Here is a 26,727-nt window from a genome sequence, read left to right as displayed (position 1 = left end):
CTTGGCACATATGACAATAATAAAACAAGACCGATAATACTTCAACAAAATTATCTGCAGCACTAATAATCTGCAGAATTCTGCTGTTCCATAATTTAAGCAACCAAACAAAAAAGTAATCACTTTTTGTTTTATTTCACCTTGCATGAAAATCTTACCTTTAAAAAGGAGGCTATTCAGCAATTTGATCGCTATAAGGTTTCAGTTATAAAAGTTAATTATTACTTTTGAAACTAGATTTACTTCAATGAAAACTATGTGCGATTTTAAAAAAAAGTCACATTTAAACAAAATGTCCTGTTCTTCTTATTATCATTTATTGTTTAATCACCTATAGTCTTGCCCTATTGTCTTGTTTATTATTTATTGTAATGCCTGCACTGTTTTGTCACTTTATGCAGTCCTGGGTAGGTCTGTAGTCTAGCGTAGATTTTTTCTGTGTTGTTTTTTTACGTAGCTCAGTCTAGTTTTTGTACTGTGTCATGTAACACCATGGTCCTGAAAAAACATTGTCTCATTTTTACTATGTACTGTACCAGCAGTTATGGTCGAAATGACAATAAAAAGTGACTTGAATAGAACATTAATAGCATAATCAGTTATTTTTGAAATATATGTAAACTCAATTGCCATTGAGGGTTCTATTAATTTTATTTTTCTCAGTTCTATTAATTTACTTTTCTTGCTGTACACTAATCTGTATTTGTACTTGTACACATTTGTGAGGTTGTGATAGAGTCGACAGTTGATATTTTAAAGTTATGTATTATAAATAGTGGAAGAAATCTAGCTAAATGTAAGTGCACTTAACAGACCTTGAATAACTGTTCAGGAACAGTTATTACCCCTCAGCCATCAGGGAAATAACTTTACTCAACTTCACCTGCCCCATCACTGATCTGTTCCCACAACCTATGGACTTACTTTCAAAGACCTTTCATCTCATGTTCTCGATATTTATTGCTCATGTATTTATTATGTCTTTTTTCTCTTTCCTTTCGTATTTGCACAGTTCATTGTCTTTTATGCACTAGCTGTCTGCCCTGCCAGTGCAGTCATTCCTTGATTCTATTATGGTTATTCAATTTATTGAGTATGCCCACAAGAAAATGAATCTCATTGTTGTATATGCCCTGACATGCATGCACTTTGATAATTACACAACAATTTCAGCCAGTATGACTGTAGTATGAGAACTATCAAAATTCAAAGGCAGTATCAATGAGACAAATGCAATTGGGTAGCAGCTAAATCCAGAGCCTCATAGATATGCATGAATATGCACAGTATAAACTGCCATAAAATGCCCCGGGAACATTGAAAATAAAAAAAATTGTTTTACAATAGTGTTGTAGAGATCCCTATGTAGTCCATTAACCCTTGTGGAATAAATCGACAGAACGCCATGCAGTGGGGCATAGCCATTTGTACAAAGGATGCACAATTACAAATGATCACCATCTAATGATAAAAGAATAAGAATTTAGGCTTGTTACTTTTAAAAGGTTTTTAAATGTGTTTTTTGTATTTCAAACACTTCCTTCCCTAATAATGTGTTAGCTATATTGTTTTCCCACATACAATCTGGATTTTTTCCAAATTTGATCACATTTTTAAATTGTTTCTCAATCTGACAACTAAGCACAGCTAAATGGATGAATATTTATGCTGCAGCCTTTTTGCACAGCTCCTATATGCAAATTCTCATCTCTGTTCCACGAACCACTAACTCAAAGTTCAACTGCATCAAGGCTAAAGCAAAGGAACTTTGTTAATTCTTTACAAATAAATAGCAGTGAACACAACAATTAACAGGATTATGACATTTTTAACCCATTCAATTTGTAAAAGAATTATTAACCAAGGAAATTCCTGCTTCAGGAGTATTTCACTAATTATACCACTGGTGCTGGATTAAAATTAGGCATATATCATTATTATTGGGTCCAACAGAACATCTTAAGTTGAAATAAATTTGGATTTTGAACACAGAAATTTAGAACAAATTGGAGTTCTAATATCATTATCACCATTAAAAGACCCTCAAGCTCTTTCTAGCTCATTATATTATTTTCTTAACTCACGTGCAGGAACTGTTGCTATCCAGAAGGTCCGAGAAGGAGCTCAAAGTTTTATCACTAAAAAAATAATAGTATTAGCAATTGCTTCGCTTGTATTAACACTAAAATATGAGCATCAAAAACTTTGGACATGGTTATCATATCAGGAAGTTTATATGGAAAGAGAAACTGAGGTAACATTTTAGTTTCATAACCCAAAAGATTGCTAATATCAAATATTAACTCTTTCTTTCTCCATTGATGTTATTTGACCTAGTGAATCCTTCCAGCAGTTTCTGTTTTTAAGTTTATGGTTTCCAGCACCATGGTATTTTTCACCTGGATGATAAATTGTAGACTAAAATATAAACAAACAGTGCCTTGTAAAAGTATTCAGCCCCCAACCCTTTGTTCACATAAATGAGTATTACAACAAGGGACTTTCATCAATTTAACTGAGATTTTTTTTATTTGTGAATCACATCATCTCTTTTTTCTACAGTACAGCCCCAAAAAACAGGGAAAATTGTAAAGCATGAAAAACTAAAAATTCAAAAACTGAAATGTCAGCAGTTCGGAAGTATTCATTCCCTTTTGCTGAGTGCTTTGTTGAGTCACCTCGTTCAGCTGTTACAGCTAGTTGTCTTTCACAACAAGTGTTTCGATTAGCTTTGCACAATGTGACGGAGCAAAATTTGCCCATTCCTCTTTGCAAAATTGCTCAAATTATGCCAGGTTAGTTGGGGAGTGGTCTTGCCAGAGGTGCTCAATCAGGTTAAAGTCAGAGAGTCTGACTGGGCGACTCAAGAACATCAATTTTCTTCATTTGAAACCACTCCATGGTTGCTCTGGCAGTGTATTTTGGGTCATTGTCCTGCTGAAAGGTGAACTTCCTCCTCAGTTTAAGCTTTCTGGCAGATGCTAGCAGGTTTTTTATCCAGGATCTCTCTGTATTTTGCAGCATTCATCTTTGCATAAATCCTGACCACGTTTCCAGTCCCTGTTGCTGAAATGCACCCCCCTAGCATGACGCTACCTCCACTATACTTTACAGTAGGGATTGTAGAAGTGCTGCACATCCTGACTGATGTGCAGTATTAGATTCGTACCACTTAGCGTTGAGGCCAGAAAGTTCTACTTTAGCTTCATCTGACCACAAGATCTTTCTCCACATCTATACATTATCTTCAAAGTGATGCTTAACAAAGTCTTTACGGGCAAGGATATGTTTTTTTTAAGCCAGGACTTCTCCCTTGTCAGTCTTCCATAAATACCCTTTTTGTACAAGAAGTTAGAGATGGTGCAGCTATGAACTTCATCTCCAGTTGCAGCCACTGATTTCTGCAGCTCAGTCAAAGTGACTGTTGGCATCACAGTAGCCTCTCTTCTCCAGTAACTAAGTTTAGAGTGGTAGCCTGACCTAGCAGCGCGGCTATGGTTACATATTTTTCCACTTTTTCCACGATGGACTGCACTGAGCTCCAAGATATGTTCAGTGCCTTTGAGATCATCTCGTACCCTTCCCCAGATTTGTGCTTCTCTATAATCATTTCCCTGACTTGTCTTGAATGGTCTTTTGTCTTCATTTTGGTTTGGTCTGCTGAAGATATACCATACCGTTAGACCTTACAGAGAGAAAGGATATTTATTCTTATGAATTCATTGAAAACAGGTGATCCTCCAGTTTTTTACATCAACAAATTGGATGAGTTAGTAAGGTAATATAGACTATTGCACTTGAGGAAAGTTGGCATAGTAATTACAAAGGGGATGAATAGTTTTCAGCCTCAATTTTGGTTTTTAATTTTTAGTAAATTGTTGATAGGTTTTGGAATTTTTATTTTGATTTGCAATTATGCATAATGTTTTGTAGATTAGCTCAAAAAATCTTAAATTTAGAAAATGAGACAGTAATATGTGAAAATAGTTGTGGAGCCTGAATGCTTTTTCAAGGCACTGTATACTCCCACATCTCAAACCAGATGAACAGTCATCATTGTTGAGCTGTGTGCTTCCTTCATCATTTTTCCTAGCGATTGAGGTACCTCATAGAGCAGAGTGCAGGCTGATAAGCTGGCGCTAAGGCTGAAATCTCCTGCCGTGCTATGTAGAAACAAGTCTGATCTACTGCTGTGGGGTGTCAGGTAAAGATCTGAGAGCGAAGAAGTAGCTGAGCTGGGAGTGGAGCTATCTTGACACCCTTCCTGACTATCTGCATTCCCTGCCCCTGACACAGTGCTTGCCTGGGAAAGAGGAATGAAATTCTCATCAGTATTTCCATATTTGTATTTAGAAGCAAATCTAGCTATACTAATTCAGAAGAAAACTTCCTAATAGCTTGAAAATGTTATAAATGTTATACTGTTTACAGAATAGCTAATTATCTATAAATATACTACAACCTCTTGTTACTTATTGTAAAACTGTTATCACATTTTTCCATTACAAAACATTATAATCTTCAATATATCGTACCATTAAGATCTTTTGTTCCAGGCAACATACAGCAAGCAGAAAGCATGATTGATATTTACATACTTAATGAAACAAATTCAAGGTATTGCCAATCAGATTGCCAGAATGCAAAAAAAAATCAGAATCCGGTTTATTATCAATGGCATTTGTCATGAAATTTGTTAACTTAGCAGCTGCAGTTCAATGCAATACATAATATAGAAGAAAATAAAAAATAATGTAAATCAATTACAGTATACATATATTGAATAGATTAAAAATCGTGCAAAATTAATATTGAAGCTGCAACACTGACTCCTTTAGAAACTTTATTTTATATATAACAGAATATACTACCAAAATAAGCCTTCTGATTCTTAACTGTAAAAACTAGGAACTGTTTTTTCCAAAACCTTAAACCTAAAGGAGATGTAGAAACAACTAATATATCAGTTAACCAAATGGCAGTAAAATACAACATTGCAACATTGGTAATGAGTTTGGTGACCAACCTCTCAGTGGGTGAGCAGTTAGTTAACAGTGGCCACAACTCCTTAAATTTTAACATAGCTAAAGATAAGGACAAGTACAGATCTTGCAGGAGTGTATTAAATTGGAACAGGACAAATTACAAGAGTTAGGGAGAGTTAATTGGGAACATTTGCTTTAAGGCAAGTCCTCATCTGACACATGAAGGGTATTTGAAAACCAACTGCCTTGAACACAGCACAAGCATGTTCCTGTCAGAAGGACAAGGATGGCAAAGGAAAAAGGACATTGAGGATAGGGAGATCAGTGTTGAGTGTATTGATATGCTAGGGCATTTCAAAGTAAAGGAGGAAGTGGCATCGGCTTTCTTAAAGAGCAGTAAGGTGAATATATCCCCAGGGCCTGATAGGACATACCCCAGGTTATTGAAAGAGGCAAGCAAAGAGATTGCTGAGGCCTTGAACAATCCCCTTGTTTCCTCTCTAGCCAGAGGTGAGGACCTGGAAGACTAGCAAGTAGCTAATGTTACTCCATTATTCAAGAGAACCAGCGAACCTGGAAACTATAGTCTCACATCAGTGGTAGGGAAATTACTGGAGAAAATTCTTAGGGATAAGATTTATGATGACTTGGAAAACCATGGACTAACTAGGGAGAGTCAACGTGGTTTTGTGAGGGACAAGTCATGTCCCACTAACTTGATTGAGTTTTTTGGCGAGATGATGAGAATGATGGATGAAAGTAGAGCTGTGGATGTTGTCTATGTGGATTTATGTAAGGCCTTTGTCAAGATCCCTCATAGGAGGCTCACCCAGAAGATGAAGATGCCTGGATTCAGAACTGCCCTGCCTATATAAGACAACGTAGCTGTTGAACAGACTTATTCTAGCTGGTGGTCTGAGATTAGTGGTGTTCTGTAGAGATCTATACTGGGACCTCTGCTGTTTGTAATGTATTAATGATGATGATGTAGAAGGGTGGGTTAGTAAATGTGCAGATGATACGAAGATTGGTGGTGTGACTAGTGTAGAATACTGGCGAAGAATATGATGGGATATAGATCAGTTGCAGAGATGGGCAGAGAAATGGTAGATGGCATTTAACCCAGCCAAATGTGAAGTGTTGCACTGTTAAAGCAATATCCTTAACAGGGTTGATGAGCAGAGAGATCTTGGCATTCAAGTTCATAGCTCCTGAAAATGGCTGCATAGTTTAATGGGGTGGTTAGGAAGGCATAGGGCATGCTTGCCTTTATTAGTCGAGGCATTGAGTTCAAAAGTCAGAAAGTTAAGTTGCTGCTTTATAAAACACTAGTTAAGTCACATCTGGAGTATTGCATTCAGTTCTAGTCCCCATTATAGAAAGAACATTGAGGATTTGGAGAGGGTACAGAAGAGGTTTTTCAGGATGTTATCTGGATTAGAGGGCATATGCTATAACAAAAGGTTGGACAAACTTGGGTTGTTTTCTCTGGAGCAGTGAAAGCTAAGGGGAGATCTGATGGAGGTTTATAATAATGAGAGGCACATACAGAGTAGACAGACAATATATTTTTCCATGGATTGAAATGGCTAATACCAGAGGGCATGCATTTAAGATGAGAGAGGGGGTAATTTCAAAGGAGATGAGAGGGGATATTTTTTTTATATACAGTATGGTGGGTGCCTGGAATGCGCTGTATGGTGATAGAAGCAGATGACTTTTAAGAGATGCTTAGATAGGCATATGAATGTGAAGAAAATGGAAGGATATGAACATTGTGTAGGCAGAAGAGATTAGTTAGTCATTTGGTTACTATTTTAATTGGTTTGGCACAACATTGTGGGCTGAAGGGTCTGAACTGTTCTATGTTCTGTTACAGTACAATGGTTATAATATCGCCATTAAAAAAATCAGATATTTTTAAACTTACATATATAAAATAATCAAAATGATGGATCTTTAGTTCTTAAATATGTATGGATTTTGAAAATTTAAAATATAATTGTTTTGAATTAATCAGTACCAATTACTGTTTGCTTGCCAACTTAAAAGATGTAAACCAATGGATAAATGCTCATTCAGACTTAAATTTCATAAAAAGTTAGACATTAAAAAGCTAAGAATCACGAATGCTTTGTTTGTAAAATACACAGGCATACACAATCAGATAATGTAATTATTTCTGTGCTTGCACTGGCAATTGGTTGTCAAACTCTGAGTTTTCAGTGACATTGTACAAGTTTGAGTGTATTGCTAAACATAGTTTACATCTGGTTCAAATGGACTCGAGCTCATTTTAAACCCAAAACATTTGCCAAATATCTTATCTGCTGCTTTTAACACAAGCCTCCATAACTTACCGTGAACGGCTTTTAAAACTGGGTACTACCAACCCAGACTGCCTTCTCTGTTAATTACTGGTCTGTGTTCTAACCTGTGATCTGATTATGTTATAAATCTTTTTAGCAATCAAAATATTCAACTGCAAAAGTTTGAGGCACAAACTCATTATAAAATACATTTGATGGCAGGAAACATCAATAGAAATGAACAGTTTGAAAAAACACAGATTTTCATGTGAATGTAAATTCACATTACAAGAAGAGTAGCATTTGCCACTTTTAAAACCCTTTTATTCCCTATTTGCTGACACAAGAAAATGCAGATGCTGGAATCTGGAGCAACTCAGCAGTTGAGCAGCATTTGTCAGGGGAAAGGAATTGTCGACATCTTAGACTGAAACCATTTAAATCAGAATCAGGTTTAATACACAAAATTAAAATAAGTACTGTGCAAAAACAGAAACTTAAAAAGTTCGAATTAGTGCTCATGGGTTCAATCTCCATTTAGAAATCTGATAGCAGAGAGAAAGAAGCTGTTCCTGAATCACTACGTATGTGCCTTCAGGCTTCTGTACCCCCTTCCTGATGGTAACAATCATAAAAATGCATTTTCTGGGTGGTAAGGGTCCTTAATGATCGACTCTGCCTTTCTGAGACACCACTCCTTGAAGATGTCTTGGATACTAAGGAGGCTAGTATTCATGATGGAGCTAACTTTACATCACTCTGCAGCTTACTTCAATCCTATGCAGGAGCATTCTCCCTAACCAACCCCCCCCACCCCACCCCCACCACACCAGGCAGTGATACAACCAGTTACAATGCTCTCCATGGAACATCTGTGGAAATTTAGAGTGTTTTAGTTGAGAAACCAAATCTCCTCAAATTCCTAATGAAATGTAGCTGTTGTCTTGCCTTCTTCATAGCTGCATCGATCTGCTGGGATCAGGTTAGGTCTTCAGAGATATTGACACCCAGGAACTCAAAATTGCTCCTCTTTCCATTTCTGATCTCACTATCAGGATTGGGTTATGTTCCCTCGTCTTACCCTTTCTGAAGTCCACAATCAGCTCGTTGGTCTTACCAACCTTGAGTGAAGGTTGTTGCTACAATACCACTCAACTAGCTGATATATCTCACTCCAGTGTGCCACCATCTGAGATTCTGTCAGCAATGGTTTTAGCATCAGCATATTTATAGAAGGCATTTGAGCTATGCCTAACCACTCAGTCATGGATGTAGAGAGTAGAGCAGTGAGCTAAGCACACATCCTTGAAGAGCGCCAATGTTGATTGTCAGTGAAGTGGAGATGTTATCAGTCGTGGTCTTCTGGTTTCTGATAAAACTAACTGGCGGAACAGACAACCAAACTCTATCATTCCTTTCCCCCCACAGTCAAAATATTGGGCTGCAATGAACAAATGAAACGTTGGGATAGTCAGTGATGCTGCTCAACAGCTCAAGGTCTATTTCTACCATTCTAAAGGTGCATTCATAGTCTATAGTATATTTCTATCAATGAGCAAAATACTTTCTTCACAATCTAATCCATTTTAATTACAAGACAACCAAACAAGCTATAATATCACTTTTAATGTGATAACATGAAGATTTATAAAATGAAAATAACCTGCTTAGACAAGGAAGGGATTGAAGGGACAATACAAATTGGTTAAAAAGATACCCTATTGCACCATCAAAATAGCTGGCAGTTTTGTTGCTAACACTAACATAGGGCAGGCAAAAATGGGTGAATAAAACTGGGATAAGAGAAATAAGGATTTGAAGGGAAATATAATTTTGGAGACAACTACATGAAGTGGGACAAGAGCATGGGGGTTCTTTAATGGATTGATCAAGATGAAAGGCAGTGCAACTTTCAAAATAACTTTGACAGAACTCTGAATATTTTGAAGTTGGAAGCTATATGAAGGCAATATTAAGGTCTGTCAAATTTAGGAAAGACAAGCCACATACAAAAATCTGAGCCACAGGGAGATTGAAGTCTGGTGTAAGTTACAAATGTTGCAGAATGAAATTTATATAGCTTTGGTGATTGATAAACTTTCTTTCGAACTGAGGTAAGGATTTTCACTAGAACAGGACTACAAAAAGATATATTAAGACCATAAGATATAGGAGCAGAATTAAGCCATTTGGCCTACAGAGTCTGCTCCACTATTTCATCATGGCTGATCCAATTCTCCTCTTAGCCCCAATCTCCTGCTTTCTCTCTGAAGTCCTCCTGCAGCCTCTCTACTTCCTCAATACTATCTACCTCTCCACCTATTTTTATATTGTGTGCAAACTTTGCACCAAAGCCATCAATTCCATCATCGGATTTTTACATACAACGTAAAAATCAGTCCCAACACAGACTCCTGCAGAACTCCATTAGTTACTGGCAGCCAGCCAGAAAAAGGCTCCCTTTATTCCCACCTTTTGCCTCCTGCCAGTCAGCCATTGCTTTTTCCATGCTAGAATCTTTCCTGTACTACCATGGGCTCGTAGCTTGTTAGCAGCCTCATGGTATATTGTTGGAAAGTGATCCTGTTAATTCAGGCTGAAACACATCGGGCAGTGACCATGGCTGAGGATGGAGTCAACAACAAAGGAAACCAATTTCCAGTGAGTGCCAAGATATGGCTTAAGCTTTGTCAATGTTGAACTAAATTATGTTTTGACACATCGAGGCTACCAGACAAACAGTCAAATGGCAGGGCAATAGTGTAATAGAATCATAGAGGAATACAACAGATACATGCTCTTCAGCCCAAGAAGTGGTGCCCACCCAGCTAGTCCCAATTTCATGTCTTCAGCTCATAATCTTCCATGTTCCAATCCAAGTGCTTCTTAAATTATAATATTGTACCTGCCTTAGCTACTTCTTCTGGCAGCTCATTCAATATACTCATCACTCTCTGTTTGAAGTAGTTGCCCCTCAGGTTCAGTTTAAGTCTTTCCCTAAATCTACCCCCCTAATTTTGTTCTTTCCTATTCTGGAGAAACACTGTTACCATTCACCTTATCTTGACCTCTCATAATTTTAAACATCTTTTTATATAAGGTTGCCTCTCATTTTCCTACATTCCAAGGAATAAAGACCTAGCCTAACAAATCACTCCCTATAATTCAGGCCCGGTCGTTTAGGCAACATCTTTGGAAACCTTTTCTGCACTCTTTCCAATTCAACATCTCTTTTCAGAGTAACCAAAATTGTATTCAGTACTCCAAGTGCAGACTTCCCATCATCTTATATAATTGCAATATAATACCCAACTCTTATACTCAGTGTCCTGACTGATGAAGGCTAGCGTACTAAATATGTTTTTGACCATCCTGTCTACCTATGTCGCCATTTTCAACAAACTATACACTTGTTTTCCCAAGACCCTCTGTTCTATTACACTGCCTAGTACCCTCCTATTCATTGTACAAGTCCTACACTGGTTTGATTTTGCAAAATACTTCACCTCACATTTACCTGTATTGAAAACCATTTGCCTCTCCTCGGACCTCTTCCCCCAAATGATCAAGATCCTTTTGTAATCTACAATAAATTTCTTCACCAATAACTCCTCCTAATTTTATGCAATTTGCAAACTTGTTAATCAAGCCTTATGTATTCACACCTAAATCATTTACATAAATAATGAGCAACAAGTGCTGCAACATCAAAACCTGTGGCACACCACTAGTCGCTGGCCTCCATTTCGAGAAACAACTCCAACCACCACCCTCTGCATCCAACCTCTCAGTCAATTTTGAATCCACCTAACCCGTCCTCCCATGACTTCATGGGAGTTAACCTTCCAGACCAGCCTACCATGCAGGTTCTTTTTGAAGGCCTTGCTAAAGTCAAAATGTACAACATCCAGTGCCCTACTTTTATCTAACTTTTTGGTTTGCTCCTCAAAAGATTCTAAAAGGTTTGTCAAGCATGCACTAAGCCATGCTCTTTCCTCCTAATCAGACTGTGTATCCAAACACTGGCAGATCCTGTCCCTCAGAATCCCTTTCATTAAATTTCCCTTTCTGATGTCAGGCTGACCCCCGGCTTATCCTTGTAACCTTTCTTAAACAATAGAACAACATTAACAACCTTCCAGTCTTCTGGAACTTCACCAGCGGCTAACAATGAAGCAGACATCTTTGCATTTCCCTCGCTAGCCTCCCACCAAGTATGAGAATACACTCTGAGGATTTATACACTTTAATCAGCTGTCAGGCTGCAAACATGTCCTCCTTGATAATATGAATATCCTCCAAACATCTACACTTGTTTGCCTTACCCCTTGAACAATAATGATTTTCTCTTCAGTAAACACTGATTTGTTAAACTCCTGTCTAACTCCTGCAGCTCAAGACATAGGTGGCCCTGCTGATTTCTAAGGGGTCCTATTCTCTCCCGAGCAACTCTTTTGCTCTTAATATAGCTATAAAACCCTTCGGGATTTTCCTTAACCTTACCTCCCAAATCCATCTCATACCCTCTCTTTGCCCTCCTGATTTCCCTCTTAAGAGTACTGTTAATCTTTTTATAATCATCAAGGGAGTCACTTGATCCCAACATCTTTAATCCAATTCTTGCTTTCTACTTATAATTCTTGAACAGAACCTCAATATCTTGCCTTAGGCAAGGTTACTTAAACTTACCCTTCACCCTAACAGGAACATGCTATTCTGGACACTTGTTATCACACTCTTAAAAGCTTTCCACATGCCACTCGTTCTTTTCAATCAAACAGACTCAGCCGATTGAGCTTTGGGTGATTCCACCTAATTTCCCCAAAACTAGCCCTGTTCCAATTTATGACCCTAACCTGTAAACATGTCTTATCCTTTTCCATCACCATCTAAAAACTAATAGTTACAGCCACTAAAGCCAAAGTGCTCCCTGATAGTTAAAAGTCAAATAACTTAACTGCTATGATTCTGTATCCAGTTTAGACTTATCAACACTGAACTCCCCTTAGATTCCTATGATGATGTCCCAATAACAGCTACTGCCAAGGCACACCAGAGGGAGAAAGGGAAAATTAAGAACTGATACTTGGATAACCTCCGAGATGACAATCCTAATACAGCTGGATTGATAAGAAAAACCATGCAAGGACAGCTTCATAAAGCTGGACAATGGATGAGGTATTAGATAACCAATCATATTGGAGAATCTCAGCAAAAACATCGTTTGAGATAGTGTCCTGAATTTTGGTTAAGGGTATTTTGTGCTGTGTCAAGGGTAGGGGGATTGAAAGGAGAATGTGAGGACAGTTGGCACTGGAGTTGGGAGACCATCTCATATCAAATTACCATAAAATTTTTTTAAAGTACTAGAAGGAAAACTGGCCAAAAATTCCCAGGAAAAATGCTTGAGAACTGATTTTATTTTCAAACGTATCAGAAGTTGTATTTAATAATAGTACAAACATTTACTTGCATCTCTATTCAACCTTTCAAACAGACTAATCATTTGCTTATTCAGGAATTGATTTTAAAATGGTCCATGGCAATTTCTCTTTACCATTACTAAAAGTCAGAAGCATAAGATTCCAAAAATAAAGCCCCACTAAAAATGTATAAATTTAACTTTAGTTGGACTGACAGATTGCCCTATTATTTGCTAAGGAAAAGTATAAAATTACTGAGACAATAAATATAAAAATATCCAATTTTCAAATGAGATAGCCAAGAATGAAATTGTGGTTGTATTCCACAAACTGTGTGGAATCAGTTGTGGTCACATCAGGTTACTGTCCTGGCTTGGGTATCACAGACAGCTAGGACACAACATCCATGGTCGACCCTGTCCAATGGCAGGCCTCTGGTCATATCAGGAATGCAATCATTTTTTAAAAAAACTTCTTTGTTTGTTTTTTTGACATCATTAGTAATATTAGCATTTATAGCTCATCACAATTGTTCCAAACTTAGAAGGCATATATAAGAGTAGATTTTATTGTTGAGTCCAGAATCACAGAGGTCAGATAAGCATGGCAATTTTGCTTATAAGAATATTGGAAGAATATAAGAGAAGGATATTGTTGTCAGGTTCTTACACCAAACTATAGTTTCCTGATTGTTATCCCCAAATGGTAGTTTCCCTCCTCCCACCTTTCCAGTATTTAAAAAAATACTTAAATTTAAATTCCCCAACTTCTGTCTCCAAATCGATGACTCAGGTTTTTATGTAATGTTCCTGTAACTTAGACATTATGTTGTTACACCCAGCTTAGTCTTATCAGCAGCAAACTTCCCACTCCACCGAGTGTTTACTAAATATTAGGAATTTCGCTCGTTTTATGACCCAAAACATCTTATATAACGTATATTTACAGTAACTTAATACAAAATAGAAACGCAATTAGATTAGTAAACTAAACATTTTTTGAGTAAAGCAACAGAAAACAAATGAGAAGCTTTAAGATTCGACCCCAAGACCAGTTGCAGGAGCCCAGCCAGGAAGCCTGAGCTAATAGGCCCATCATTAGGGATCACTTTGCTCAGGCTCCATTTAGTGAAGCAGTTTAACACGAACCAAAGTAGGATTGAGAGATCTCAAACATTAGGATACCGTTCTTGGGGCAAAGATATGCGCTCTCAGAGAACAGGAGCAGCAAAAGGACCCTTAGTAACAGGTTCATTCTGGCTTCACAGCCAGCAACCAACTGTCATGTTCGCCCCAGTTCAGTACCACAAGCCACAGTTCAATTCCTCTACATTATTCCATAAGGAGATTTTCCTCCCTCCCAACGCAATATTATCCGCCCTTTGACCAAGCAGCTATAGGCACTTTACCTGAAAATTTAACACTTGAACGGGAAGTGGCATTTTCTCCCTCATTCAGCAACTCTAAGTGGCCACAGAGCAGCTCCGCATCCGGGCACTCTCATCACTGGGGTGACAGGTCAAACTTCTGAGTCAGAGACCGTACGTTATGACGTTCAAACACAACGTCTACGCGGGTTGTCGAGTCGGGAAGATTTACGCCCCGCATAAAAATGGAGGGCTGAGTGTAAATTTTGTTCTTCTATAGAATCAGAATCAATACAATAATCAGAATCAGATTTAATAACGCCCCCAAGTATTGTGAAATTTGTTGTCTTTGTGGCAGCTGTGAAATACAGTAGATAGATATACATTAAATAGTTAAATAAGTAGTACAAAATAGAAATTAAAAAGCAGTGAGGTGGTGTTCATGGGTTCAATATCCATTCAGAAATCGGATGGCAGAGGGGAAGAAACTGTTCCTGAATCGTTAAGTATGTGCCATCAGGCTTCTGTATCTCCTTCCTGATGGTAGCAATGAGATCATGAGTGATGGGGGTCCTTAATGATGGAAGCTGCCTTTTTGAGGCATTGCTCCTTGAAGATGTCCTGAATCCTGTGGAAGCTAGTTTCCATGATGGAGCTGACTCAGTTTATACTCTCTCTGCAGCTTTTTTCTATCCTCTGTAATATCACCACCCTTACCAGATGGTGATGTAGCCAGTTAGAATGCTCTCCACAGTACATCTGAAGAAATTTCTGAGTGGTCTTGGTGGCAAATCTCCTCAAACTCCTAATGAAATATAGCTGCTAACGTGCCTTCATTATATCTGCGTCGATATATTGGGTCCAGGTTAGATCCTTAGAGACATTGACACCCAGGAACTTGAAACTGCTCACTCTTCCCGCTTTTGATCCCTGCATGAGGACTGGTGTGTGTTCCCTTGTATTGCGCTTTCTGAAGTCCACAACCAGTTCTTTGGTCTTGGTGATGCTGAATGCAAGGTTGTTGCTGTGACACCAGCTGATATATCTTGTCACCATTTGAGATTCTGCCAATAACAGCGGAGTCATCAGCAAATTTATAGATGACTTTTGAGCTGTGCTTAGGCACACAGTCATGAGCAAAGAGAGAGTAGAGTAGTGGCTCAGCACATATCCTTGCGGTGCATCTGTGTTGATTGTTGGTGAGGACTGTAAGTTCAATGCTATTCTCATTTCCCATCCCCATTATTATTAACAATCATTCTAGCTCTGCCTTAAAAATAATAAAAACTCTCTGCTTCCAATTCCATTTGAGAAAGACAGTCCCATCATTTTAAAGCTTTCTAAAGTAATATCAATTCTGTTGACCTCTTATTTTTTTAAAAATTACCCCTTGTTTTGAAAGCAGGGGAGTGGGGATGACTGGGAGAATTGGATCAGCACATGATTGAATGGTGGAGCAGACTCGATAGGCCGAATGGCCTGCTTCTGCTCCTATATCTTGTGGTTTTATGGTTTTAAGTTCTTCCACAAGAAAATATCCTCTCAACATTCACCAAGACATTTCAATATCTTAAATGTTCAATCAAAGTCCTTCTCACTTTCATAAACCCAGTGATGTCAATTATTTAAATATCATGGTACATTTTTCACATTTCCTTAGTAGGAATTCCAGTATAGTTATTCAGTTTAACTATAGGCCTAGATATTGAAACAAACTGCAGTCCAGAAATGGTGGATGTGGAGAGGACGTTTATTGCACATCTGAGGATATTAAATGGTGTTCACTTAGCAGAGGCTCCATGTAATATTCCTGGCTCTGCAACAGGTAGTCAAAGCTGCACCACCAGGACCAGCCTACCTGCCAGCAAGGACATGTATGCAGAAAGGTGCAGGAGAAAGGGCAGTGATATCATGAAGCATCCCACCCACCCTGCTCATGAACTGTTTTGCTCCACTCCAATCAGGAAGGAGGGTACACAACATTCAGGCCAGGACCATCAGAAATGTTTACTTTCTCCAAGTAGTAAGGCTGATCACCACCACCCACTCATCTACCCCACCACCATTACTTTATCATTTACTGTCAGAGTCACCCTATATACAGACACCCCTGTATTTTAACTTTTAACTTTAAGGATATACAATTAATCTATATACTGTATATAAGCTATTCTACATATTAGTATTTATTGTGTGTTTTAAATTATTGCATTCTTTATCTTATTGTGTTTTTTTGAGCTGCATCAGACAATTATTTCATTCTCCTTTAGACTTGAATACTAGAAATGGCATTAAATAATCTTGAATTTTGTATTTACTAAATCCTTGAGGAACTTGTTATCATTTTGAAAACTTAAAATTCCATGACGGGATGAACTTGAATTTTGATGGATTGATAGCTATTCTTATTCCAGTTTATTGTGTATTCCTTTTATGCATAATGTAAGATTTGAGTTTTTAATTTTATTTATTTATTCTTTGAGATACAACATGGAACAGGCCCTTATGGCTCAGTGAGCCTCACTGCCCAGCAACCCAGCTATTTAACCCTAGGCTAATCACAGGGCAATTTACAATGATTAATTAACCTACTAACTGGTATGTTTTTGGACTGTGGGAGCACCTGGAGGAAAGGGTGTACAAACTTCTTGCAGAGGACGCCAGAATTGAACCCTGAACTCTGATGCCCTGAACTTCAATAATGTTGCTCCAACCACGACACTGTTGTGGGTTTTGTTTCATTATCATGCAATACAGTTTAAAAAAAACAGTCAAAAGCACTATGCTTATATTGTAATAATTAAGGAAAACAAGATAAAAATAGTCATTAACAAAACTAGGCAGTTTGTTTTGTTTTCATTATTTTTAGACAGATAGATGATGAATTGAAGGAGATTATGCCAGAATATTCTTATGCAGTATCTGTTTGAGTAAATTAAATTATAAGTAAAGATGAAAAAATATTTTACTTGCCCATGAATGCAGAAACTTCCCTAATACTTCCACCATAATCTTATTTATCCTTGATGTGTTTTCCTAGCTTAACAATGGTGGACCACTTGGTCTGAATGTCATTGCTTGATGGTGTACATTGTGTGTGATATGGGTATTAGTTTATTGCCAATGACATTTGGTGTATGCAAGATGACGAGAAAAAAAGCAGGGAACCAACAACTGTAAAGTATTATGAGAGAGCATTAACATGTCAAATGGAACAGAATTATCCAGATCAGAAGGAAAATAAAAATGGTGATTATTTAATGGTGAGATTTGGAAAATGTTTGTACTTTGTTTTTGGGGTCTTTGGACATTAATCATTTAAACACATGCACATACAATAAATAAATAGGGAATAAATGTTACTGTAGTTTTTATGACAAACAGAATCCAATTAGCAGTAAAGAAGTGTTATCACAATTATGGAATTTTGATGAATCAATAACAATAAGTGTTTAGTTTTGGTCTTCAAAACCATGAAGTTCAAAGTAAATTTATTATCAAAGTACGTACATGTAACTATATAATGCCTCAAAGTTCAGAGTAAGTTTATTATCAACATATGTATATGTCACCAGATACAACCCTCAAATTCATTATATTGAAGGTATACTCAATAAATAAACCATAATTCAATCAATGAAAGACCGCACCAACTAGGCCTGCAATCAGTGTGCAAAAGACAACAAATTGTGTAAGTAGGCAAAATAATAATAATTAATAACTAAACAATAAACATCAAGAACATGAGATGAAGAATCCTTGAAAGTGAGTCCATTGGTTGTGGGAACATTTCAGTGATGGCGCGAGTGAAGTTATCCCCTATGGTCAATAGCTTGATGGTTGAGGGGTAATAACTGTTCCTGAACCTGGTGATGTGAGTCCTGTGGCTCCTGTACCTTCTTCCTGATGGCAGCAGTGAGAAGAGAGCATGTCCTGAGTGGTGGGGATTCCTGATGATGGATGCTGCTTGCCAGTGACAATGCTCCATGTGGATGTGCTCAGTGTTGGGGAGGGTTTTAATGTGCTGTACTGGGCCATATCCACTGCTTTTTGTAGGATTTTCTGTTCAAGGGCATTGGTGTTTCCATACCACCCTGTGATGCAACCAGTCAATAAACTCTGTACCACACATCGAGAAAAGTTCATTAAAGTTTTAGATGTCATGCCAGACCTTCACAAACTCCTCGGGAAGTGGTGGCACAGGCATGGTTTCTTTGTGCCCAAGAAGAGCATGGTAACCTGCCTCAATGACTATCGACCAGCTGCACTTACATTTACAGTAGTATCTTGAGAGGCTGGTTATAAAACTTATCAGCTCCCGCCTGAGAGGCATCTTGGATCTGCTCCAATTTATCTACTAGAGCAACAGGTCTACAGCAGATGCTGTGTCATTGGCTCTTCACACAACTCTGGAACGTTTGGACAGCAAAGATGCAGACATCGGGATGCTCCTTTTTATTACAGCTCAGCATTTATTACCATCATCCCCTCAAAACTAATCAGTAAACTCCGAGACCTGGACCTCAATACCACCTTGTGCAGGTGGATCCTGGATTTCCTCACTTGCAGACCCCAATCAGTTCAGATTGACAGAAATATCTGCTCCTCAATCTCCATCAGCACCGGTGAACCGCAGGGATGTGTGCTTAGCCGCCCTGCTCTACTCCCTTTACACCTATAACTGTGTGGCTAAGTACAGCTCCAACACCATATACAAATTTGCTGATGACACCACTGTTGTGGGCCGTATCAAAGGTGGTGATGAATCAGCATACAGAAGGGAGATTGAAAATTTGGCTGAGCAGCCAGTACAATCTGCCTGTCATTGATCACCACTCCTTAGTCCACTAATCACTTTTGGCCCTTCTCTCAGGGACCCCTTTCTTTATATTGGCTTTCTGCACTCTCCACTCATAGTACCAAGTGCAGGGTTGCCACCTGAAGAGTCATCAAATCCTTTTCCCCACATAGATACTGCTCGAGTTGAGGATCAAATAACAGTTGAAGAAAAACTGGAAATATAGCAAAACACATGAATGAAGAATATGGAAAGCAGAATTAAATAGATTATTTATTGGAATAGATATTCTGCTATTGGTCAGGGTACGACCAGGTTGGAAGAGGAAAGACATCAATTATTGAAATTATCACCCCAGGGAGCCACATGAGTGTCAATGGTGCTATTAGTTTTAAATTAAGTAATGTAATACTAAGTGTATTGTATACAAATGTAAGAATGAAAAGCCGTTGTAGTTTATTTTTGTAAATACCTTTTAGTGTTATGAATGAAGTTTATTTTGGTTAATTTAAAATAACCAAACTCCAGTCTATCACACTTGAGAGTTTAGTAAACACAAATGATTCTGCTGATGCTGGAAATCTTGAGCAACACACACAATGCTGGAGGAACTCAGCAAGTCAGAATGTTTAAAAGGGGCTCGGCCCGAAATGTTGCCTGTTTACCTCCCTCCACAGACGCTCCCTAACTTGCTGAGTTTCTCCAGTGTTTTGTTGTGCGAAAGAGACTTGGAAGTAGTTAAGTCCTCCACATTAGGCGGCGATAAGGAAGAGCTGATCCCACTTGGATCTGGTGTACTCTTGTTCGCTGGCTGCTTGTTGATCTGCCGAATTGGAAATAAACACTACTGCCAACGAGCTGATCTCAGTGTGAGTGGGAGGTGTGACAGCAGATAGCTGGAGAGTGGTGGCAGACAGTCAGACATGGGACCAGTTCTGGACCTGCCGCAGTGCAGATCCTTCGCCCCCGGGGGCTCGGGCTGAGCACAGAGGATGCGTTTACGCGGTTCGGCAAACAGTAAACTCTGTTTCCTGCTCTGCTTGACTCTTTGCACTTCGCTTCTACTTCTGGCGGGGCTCCAGCAGTGGGGACGCCAGGATTTGCAGGTCTCCAACTTCGGACAGTCCGCTGAAAGGTTTGGCAGTGCAAGCCAGGATGGAAGCATCTTCCAGGAGGAGAAGCGAGCCAGAGCCTTACCTGGGGGGTTCAGGAGTCACTCTAACACTGCAGCGGAAAGGGGACCCAGCTGGCACCGCTATGCAAAAGCGGGCAGATCTCATCGGACTCACGTTAAAGAGAAAGGGCCCGTGAAGAGACCACCTCAGGGAGATCAGGCTGGTCCTACGTCGGAGGAGGAAGGTGCAGTGTTGTGGGATGCTCCCTGGCACAGTATTTACACGGGGCTCGGCAAGCATAAAATGCAACTCAGTGACATTTTTATTGCGGTGAAAACCACCAGGAAGTATCACAAAGCCAGACTGGATCTGCTCTTTCAGACGTGGATATCATTGGTCCAAAACCAGGTGAGGACTTGGCAAGGCGTTCAGATCGGTTTTGCCACTTCAGATTTTTTTCATTACTATTGGGTCTATGCATTTGAAGTGTTCTCTCTGATCGACAACACTCACCAGGGCCTTGTTATTTACTGTAGATGTGCTGCCTTGGTTTGACTTCCCAAAATGCTTCACTTCGCCCTTCTCCAGTTAAATTCCATCTGTCATTCCTTCATCCAGTACCCCAGTTGATCAAAATGCTGTCGTAAGTTTAGACAATCTACTTCATTGTTCACTCCACCACCAATTTTGGCGCCGCCTGCAATCATACCGTATACATTCTCAGCCAAATCGGACAAATAATGGGGAGCCACAACAAATCCTGGCAGCATATCACAGGCTTCCAGTTTGATTAAGCAACCCTTCACTAATAGCCATGACTCCTTCCACCAGGTGAATTTTGTATCCAAATTAGCTAGTGCACCTTGGCCTTGACCCAATGCCCTTGAATGGAAAATCCTACGATAAGGTTGTATAAGTATGTACTTTGATAATAAATTTTCTTTGAACTTTGATCTCATGTGATCTAAGAACACCAGACCAGACCAACAGCCTTGTGAAAAGCCTTTCAAAAATTCATTAAGATATTATTATCTACGTGTATTTTCAAAAGATCTTTCACAAAGTTTGAGCTCTGCCTTCATCAATCCTCATGGTCACCTTTTCAAAAAATTTGAGGTTCAATTTCCCACACGTAAAACTATGCTGGTTAACTTTAATCAGTCCTTGAATTTCAAAATATAGAAATTCTGTCAAAACCTTCTCCAGTAACTTACTCATCAGTGATGTTATTTTCTTGAACTTGAAGTCCCCCCCCCCCCCTTTTGGCTTTGCATCCCTTCTTAGTGAAAGATCCAATATCAGCCTCTTTCTATCTGTACCTCACCCATGGCTAAGGAAGGTACAAAAATCTCTGTCAGGGCCCGGCAATTACCTCCTTTCTTACCCTTGATGTCCTGGGACATGCTTGGTCAGGGCCTAGGGATATATTCACTTTTATCTGCCTCAGTACTACAAACATCTCACTTGTAACATTAATATATTTCAGTACATCACTATTCTCTTTCCTGAATTCCCCAGCTTTGTGACCTTCTCCATAGTAAGTACAGATAAGATGTACTAGTTTAATACCATGACCATTTTCCTCGGCTCTCCACGTAGATGACCACACTGTTCTCCCTTGAATTACATTTTTTTCTTTTCATATATTTGTTAAATCTTTTAGGATTCTTCTTTACCTTAGTAGATAAGGATATCTCACACCCACTTTTTGCCCTCCTGATTTCCTTCTTAAGTGTATTTCTACATCCTTTGTACTCCCCAAAGGCTATGCTTGATCCCAGCAGCATATACCTGACTTATGCCTCCCCTTTTCCTAAACCAAGCTTTGATATCCCTTGTCGGCTGCAGTTCACTAATCCCTACAGCTGGAATAAAATTGTCAAAAGACATGATATTGAAACATAGAAAACTTACAGCACAATCAGACTCTTCGGCCCACAATGCTGTGCTGAACAGGTACTTACTTTAGAAATTACCTCGGGTTACCCACAGCCCTCTATTTTCCTACGCTCCATGTACTTATGCAGGAGCCCCTTAAAAGACCCTATCGTATCCGCCTCCACCACCGTCACCGGCAACCCATTCCTCGCATTCATCATTCTCTGCGTAAAAAAAAAACTTAGCCCTGATGAGATGTATCTACTTCCAAGCACCGTAAAACTGTGTCCCCTCGTGTTAGCCATTTCAGCCCTGGGAAAAAGCCTCTGACTATCCACATGGTAAATCTTCACATCGTGCAATGCAGATGCATATGTAAAACTTCTGATTTGGCCCTGTCCAAATCTTTTTTCTCTCTCTTTTATGAAATATTGTAGTTATTCTCAGTTAGCATTCCTACCAAAACCAGAACAAATGTTCCAAATTTTACAAAATGCTTACAGTGAGTAGGAAGGTGCTTGTATCCATAAAGTCCCAAACCTGGACTCTGAAATGAAAGCAACATCAACGTGTTATTTATTATGCATCCCCTAAGGTATGAGAATCACTTACCCAATTCCTTGCAGTTCTGAAGCTTGGGTTCAGATCTCCAGAACCTCGGAGATACAAAGGTCTGCTGGAAAATGAAGTAGCAAACAATCTGCTGGATGAAGGCAGCATCCGTGAGAGGAAAGGAATTGTCAACATCATGTATCAAGACTAGTGCAGAAGATACAAAATTGTACCCACTTTTCTATTCATCAATGCAAAAGATTTATCTGATAATAAATTCTAGGTGTGAACCTAATCTTAAATAGAATTCTGTCATGGAAATGTGGATAAATCCACTGTAATTTAGTCCAGATATATTGAACATTTATGATTGTGAAAAAACAATAATAAATTAGCTGAAAGATGAATAAACAGAACAGCACCACTGAGGGAATTTCTGTTTGGCTGATGCAGCAGACAGTTTGGGGACCACTTTTTTTCACGCTATATGTCAATGATTTGAATGATGGAATTGATGACAAGTTTGAGGAAAATACAAAGATAGGTGGAGGAGCAGGTAGTGTTGAGGAAGAAGGGAGTCTTCAGAAGGACTTGGATAGATTAAGAGAGTGGACAATGAACTGGCAGATGAAATACAGTGTAGGGAAGTGTATGGTCATGCACTTTGGTAGAAGGTAAACAGGGAGAAAATTCAGAAATCAAAGAGTCTTGGGAGTCCTTGGGCAGGGTTCCCTAAAGATTAACTGGCAGCTTGAGTTGGTAGTAAGGAAGGCAAATGCACTGTTAGTATTAATTTCAAGATGACTCGGATATAAAAGCAAGGATGTAATGTTGAGCCTTTATAGGGCATTGGCCACACTGCACTTGGAGTATTGGAGCAGTTTTGGACTACTTTAAGAAAGGAGGTGCTGGCATTGGAGAGGGTCCGGAGAAAGTTCATGAAATGATTCTGGGAATGAAAGGGATAATGCATGAGGAACATTTGATGGCTCTGGACCTGTGCTTGCTGGTGTTTAGAAGAATGAGGGTGGGACTTCATTGATACCAATCCAAGATTGAAAAGCCTAGATAGATTGAATGTGGAGAGTCTAGGACCAGAGGGGACAGCCTCTGAATAAATTGGGACTGAGAGGGAAAATGAATCAGCCTTGATGAAATGGCAGAACAGATTTGATGGGCCAATTGGCCTAATTCTGCTCCTATATCTTATCATCTTATAAAAATGTTCCTTTTAGAACATTGATGATGAGGAATTTGTTTAGCCAGAGGGTGGTGAATCAGATGGCTGTGGAGGCCAAGTCCATAAGAGACCGTAAGACAAAGGAGCAGAAATTGGCCATTCGGCCCATCAAGTCTGCTCTGCCATTTCATCATGAGCTGATCCAATCTCCCCTTTCGTCCCATTCTCCCGCCTTCTCACCATAACCTTTGATATCCTGACTACTCAGATACCTATCAGTCTCTGTCTTAAATACACCCAATGACCCGGCCTCCACTGCCGCCAGTGGCAACAAATTCCACAGATTCACCACCCTCTGGCTAAAAAAAATTTTTCGCATCTCCGTTCTGAATGGGCGCCTTGCAATCTTCAAGTCACGTCCTCTCATACTAGGCTCCCCCACCATGGGAAACAACTTTGCCACATCCACTCTGTCCATGCCTTTCAACATTCGGAATGTTTCTATGAGGCCCCCCCCTCATTCTTCTAAACTCCAAGGAGTACAGTCCAAGAGCGGTCAAACGTTCCTCATATGTTAACCCTCTCATTCCCGGAATCATTCTAGTGAATCTTCTCTGAACCCTCTCCAACGTCAGCACATTCTTTCTTAAATAAGGAGCCCAAAACTGTACACAGTACTCCAAGTGAGGTTTTACCAGTGCCTTATAGAGCCTCAACATCACATCCCTGCTCCTAAACTCTATTCCTCTAGAAATAAATGCCAACGTTACATTTGCCTTCTTCACCACCAACTCAACCTGGAAGTTAACCTTAACGGTATCCTGCACAAGAACTCCCAAGTCCCATGTCATTGGGGATATCTAAGACAAAGATTGATAAGCTCCTAATTATCTATTTTATTTTTATTTAGAGATATGGTGCAAAATAGGCCTTTCCATCCCTTCAAGCCATGTTGCCAGCAACTGATTTAACCCTATCCTAATCATGAGACAATATACAATGACAAATTAACCTCTTAATAGATATGTCTTTGGGGTATGGGAGGAAGCCCATGCGTTCTACAGGGAGGACATACAAACTCCTTACAAAGGATGCTAGGATTGAACTCTGAACTCTGATGTCTTCAGCTGTAATAGACACTTTGCCCAGTTAGCTCACCCTGGTAACCAACACACTTACAACCAGTTTACCATGTTGAGTAATGAATTATCAATGCCAACTGTACAAAAACGAGGGTATCTCAGGTGACAACTATCACTGTAATTTAGCCTACTCTGGCAAACTCATCCCTCGCAGTAACTCGGTCACATTGAACAGACCCCTCTTCTCAGCCCTAGACACCTCATTGCTTACATAAGACCGCACAGAGCGAGATACTTTCTCCCAAGCTAACCTTTTTTCCAAGGTAAAATCCCCCAAACAATTGCCTCCTCCCAAATGCCATGCCATGCTAACTAGTATGTTCATAAAACCAACTGCGTAATTCTGTGGGTCAAACCCTCCTTCCATTCCAGCCCACGCACTACCCCAACCCAAAAATTTAAACATAGGAGTGGAAGATGATCCTGCGCCACACACCCTCAGTTTATCAGTAATGGGACCGTCTCCCTGATAATGGAGAGTTTGCTGGGAAGTCCTAACAGTCTAAAAATTAGAAATCTCACACATTAATCAGAAGAAGTTAGCTAATCAGCTAATTCTTTTATTCATTTGTGGGGATCTGCAGTTACGGTCATGGCTGGCACTTACTGCCAAGTCCCTGAGTTCTCTTCAGGGTGTCAGTGGCCAATCCACCTCTCTGAACCACTGCAGACCACATCACATGATACATCGAGAATTTTGCTAACAAGACCCAGTAAATGTGAAGGAGCAGTGAGGTATTTCCAAGTTAGGATGGTGTGCAAATTGGAGAGGACTTGCAGGTCGCGTGCCTACTGTTTTGTTAGCACTTAGTTAATGAACTTTGTGGCCTTCGTTAGAGTTGTGGAAGCTTGGGCAAATCATCCTGTAGATGCAAGCATTGGTGTTAATGTTAAGGATTAGTAAGCATGTCAAAAGTTATAGGGAGAAGGCAGGAGAATGGGGTTAAGAAGGTTAGTAGGAAGAGCAGAATAGCTTCAATGGGTCAAATGGTCTAATTCTGCTTCTGTGTCTAATGGAATTCTTTACTGAAACAAAGGCGATCAGACAAAAACTAGGTCTACCTTACTTTGGGTAAAGGTAAACTAAACATTTAATAAGAACTGCAGAATGAATTTGGCAATTGATATCAAATGTTGATTTCGGCTCTGGATTTAAGGTTGACCATATGCAACATTTTTGTGGTGTGAAAATATTGAACATGTTACTGGCAGCTCTTCTTTCCTATAAGTTGTCAACCCTCAAAGTTGTGCTTCTTTTGCTTTCTCTAAAGGAGCCATTCTTAGCAACCAAATTAACATTTTAAGTCTTGAATGGTGTAAGGTTTTGCAGTCCGTTCAAGCACTGGTATGAAAAATCAGATACCTGTTCTCAAGTGGGAAACATCAATGCAAACTTTGTGAGTTTATTAGATTGTGTAAAATAAACTCTCCATGTATTAAGGTCATTAGGCAAACTTTAGGTTGGCAGAAGCTTCATATGGAATGGATTAACTTAAAGGATGTCCTTGAATAGGAGTAAAATAGAATAAAGTGTAAGTACTGAGGTAGCAAATCTCAGACTGTATGATGGTGGAGTTAATAGTTAAGCCCAGTGCTGGTGAAAGTTATTAGGATACATAGCTTTTCTTTCACCACTGTGGTGTATCTCCCCTATACAGTGCTGAAACCACTTTCTTGTAATGCACTGAGATAAAATGGAAGTGTTTTTAGAAAGGCGTTATCATAACCTGTTAGAATTGATAATGAAAAAAAAGTTCAAATAAGTAAGTGCAAGTTGAAGACTTCCAAAATTAAAACTATAATGTTAATAATGGAGCCTTCAAAGCCCCATTTCAGTTTTATCAAACACTCACTATTGTTAAAATGAATCCAAGATGTGGATATAAAGTAGTCTGTGTAAGCAGGGATTTTTCTGTTTACTCCGTTTTATGCTTTCCTCTTTCTTCCCTTCAACCACCATGTTACCCCCTCTGGTTCCT

The 26,727-nt window shown here is 39.2% G+C and overlaps 2 protein-coding genes across 5 annotated transcripts in view; one reads left to right on the top strand and one right to left on the bottom strand.

Annotated features, from left to right (window-relative positions):
* Nucleotides 1–14,239, bottom strand: part of gps1 (G protein pathway suppressor 1) — a 69,868-nt gene extending 55,629 nt beyond the window's left edge. For 3 of the 4 annotated variants that reach the window (XM_059948580.1, XM_059948578.1, XM_059948581.1), the window contains exon 1: nucleotides 14,126–14,239. In XM_059948580.1, coding sequence (XP_059804563.1) covers nucleotides 14,126–14,170 — 45 coding nt within the window. In that variant the 5' untranslated portion in view covers nucleotides 14,171–14,239. Of the gene's footprint in view, nucleotides 1–2,084; nucleotides 2,139–14,125 lie in introns of all 4 variants that reach the window. The other variant, XM_059948579.1, reaches the window with a different exon arrangement.
* Nucleotides 14,240–19,195: 4,956 nt separating this feature from the next.
* rfng (RFNG O-fucosylpeptide 3-beta-N-acetylglucosaminyltransferase) overlaps nucleotides 19,196–26,727 on the top strand; it is a 42,350-nt gene continuing 34,818 nt past the window's right edge. Inside the window, exon 1 of the mRNA XM_059948577.1 lies at nucleotides 19,196–20,404. Coding sequence (XP_059804560.1) covers nucleotides 19,874–20,404 — 531 coding nt within the window. The 5' untranslated portion in view covers nucleotides 19,196–19,873. The remainder of the gene's footprint in view (nucleotides 20,405–26,727) is intronic.

This window comes from Hypanus sabinus, chromosome 23, assembly GCF_030144855.1.
Source record: "Hypanus sabinus isolate sHypSab1 chromosome 23, sHypSab1.hap1, whole genome shotgun sequence".
Lineage (NCBI taxonomy): Eukaryota > Metazoa > Chordata > Chondrichthyes > Myliobatiformes > Dasyatidae > Hypanus > Hypanus sabinus.
The sequence above is the reverse complement of the archived record's forward strand: the minus strand, read 5'-3'. Positions and strand labels throughout refer to the sequence as shown.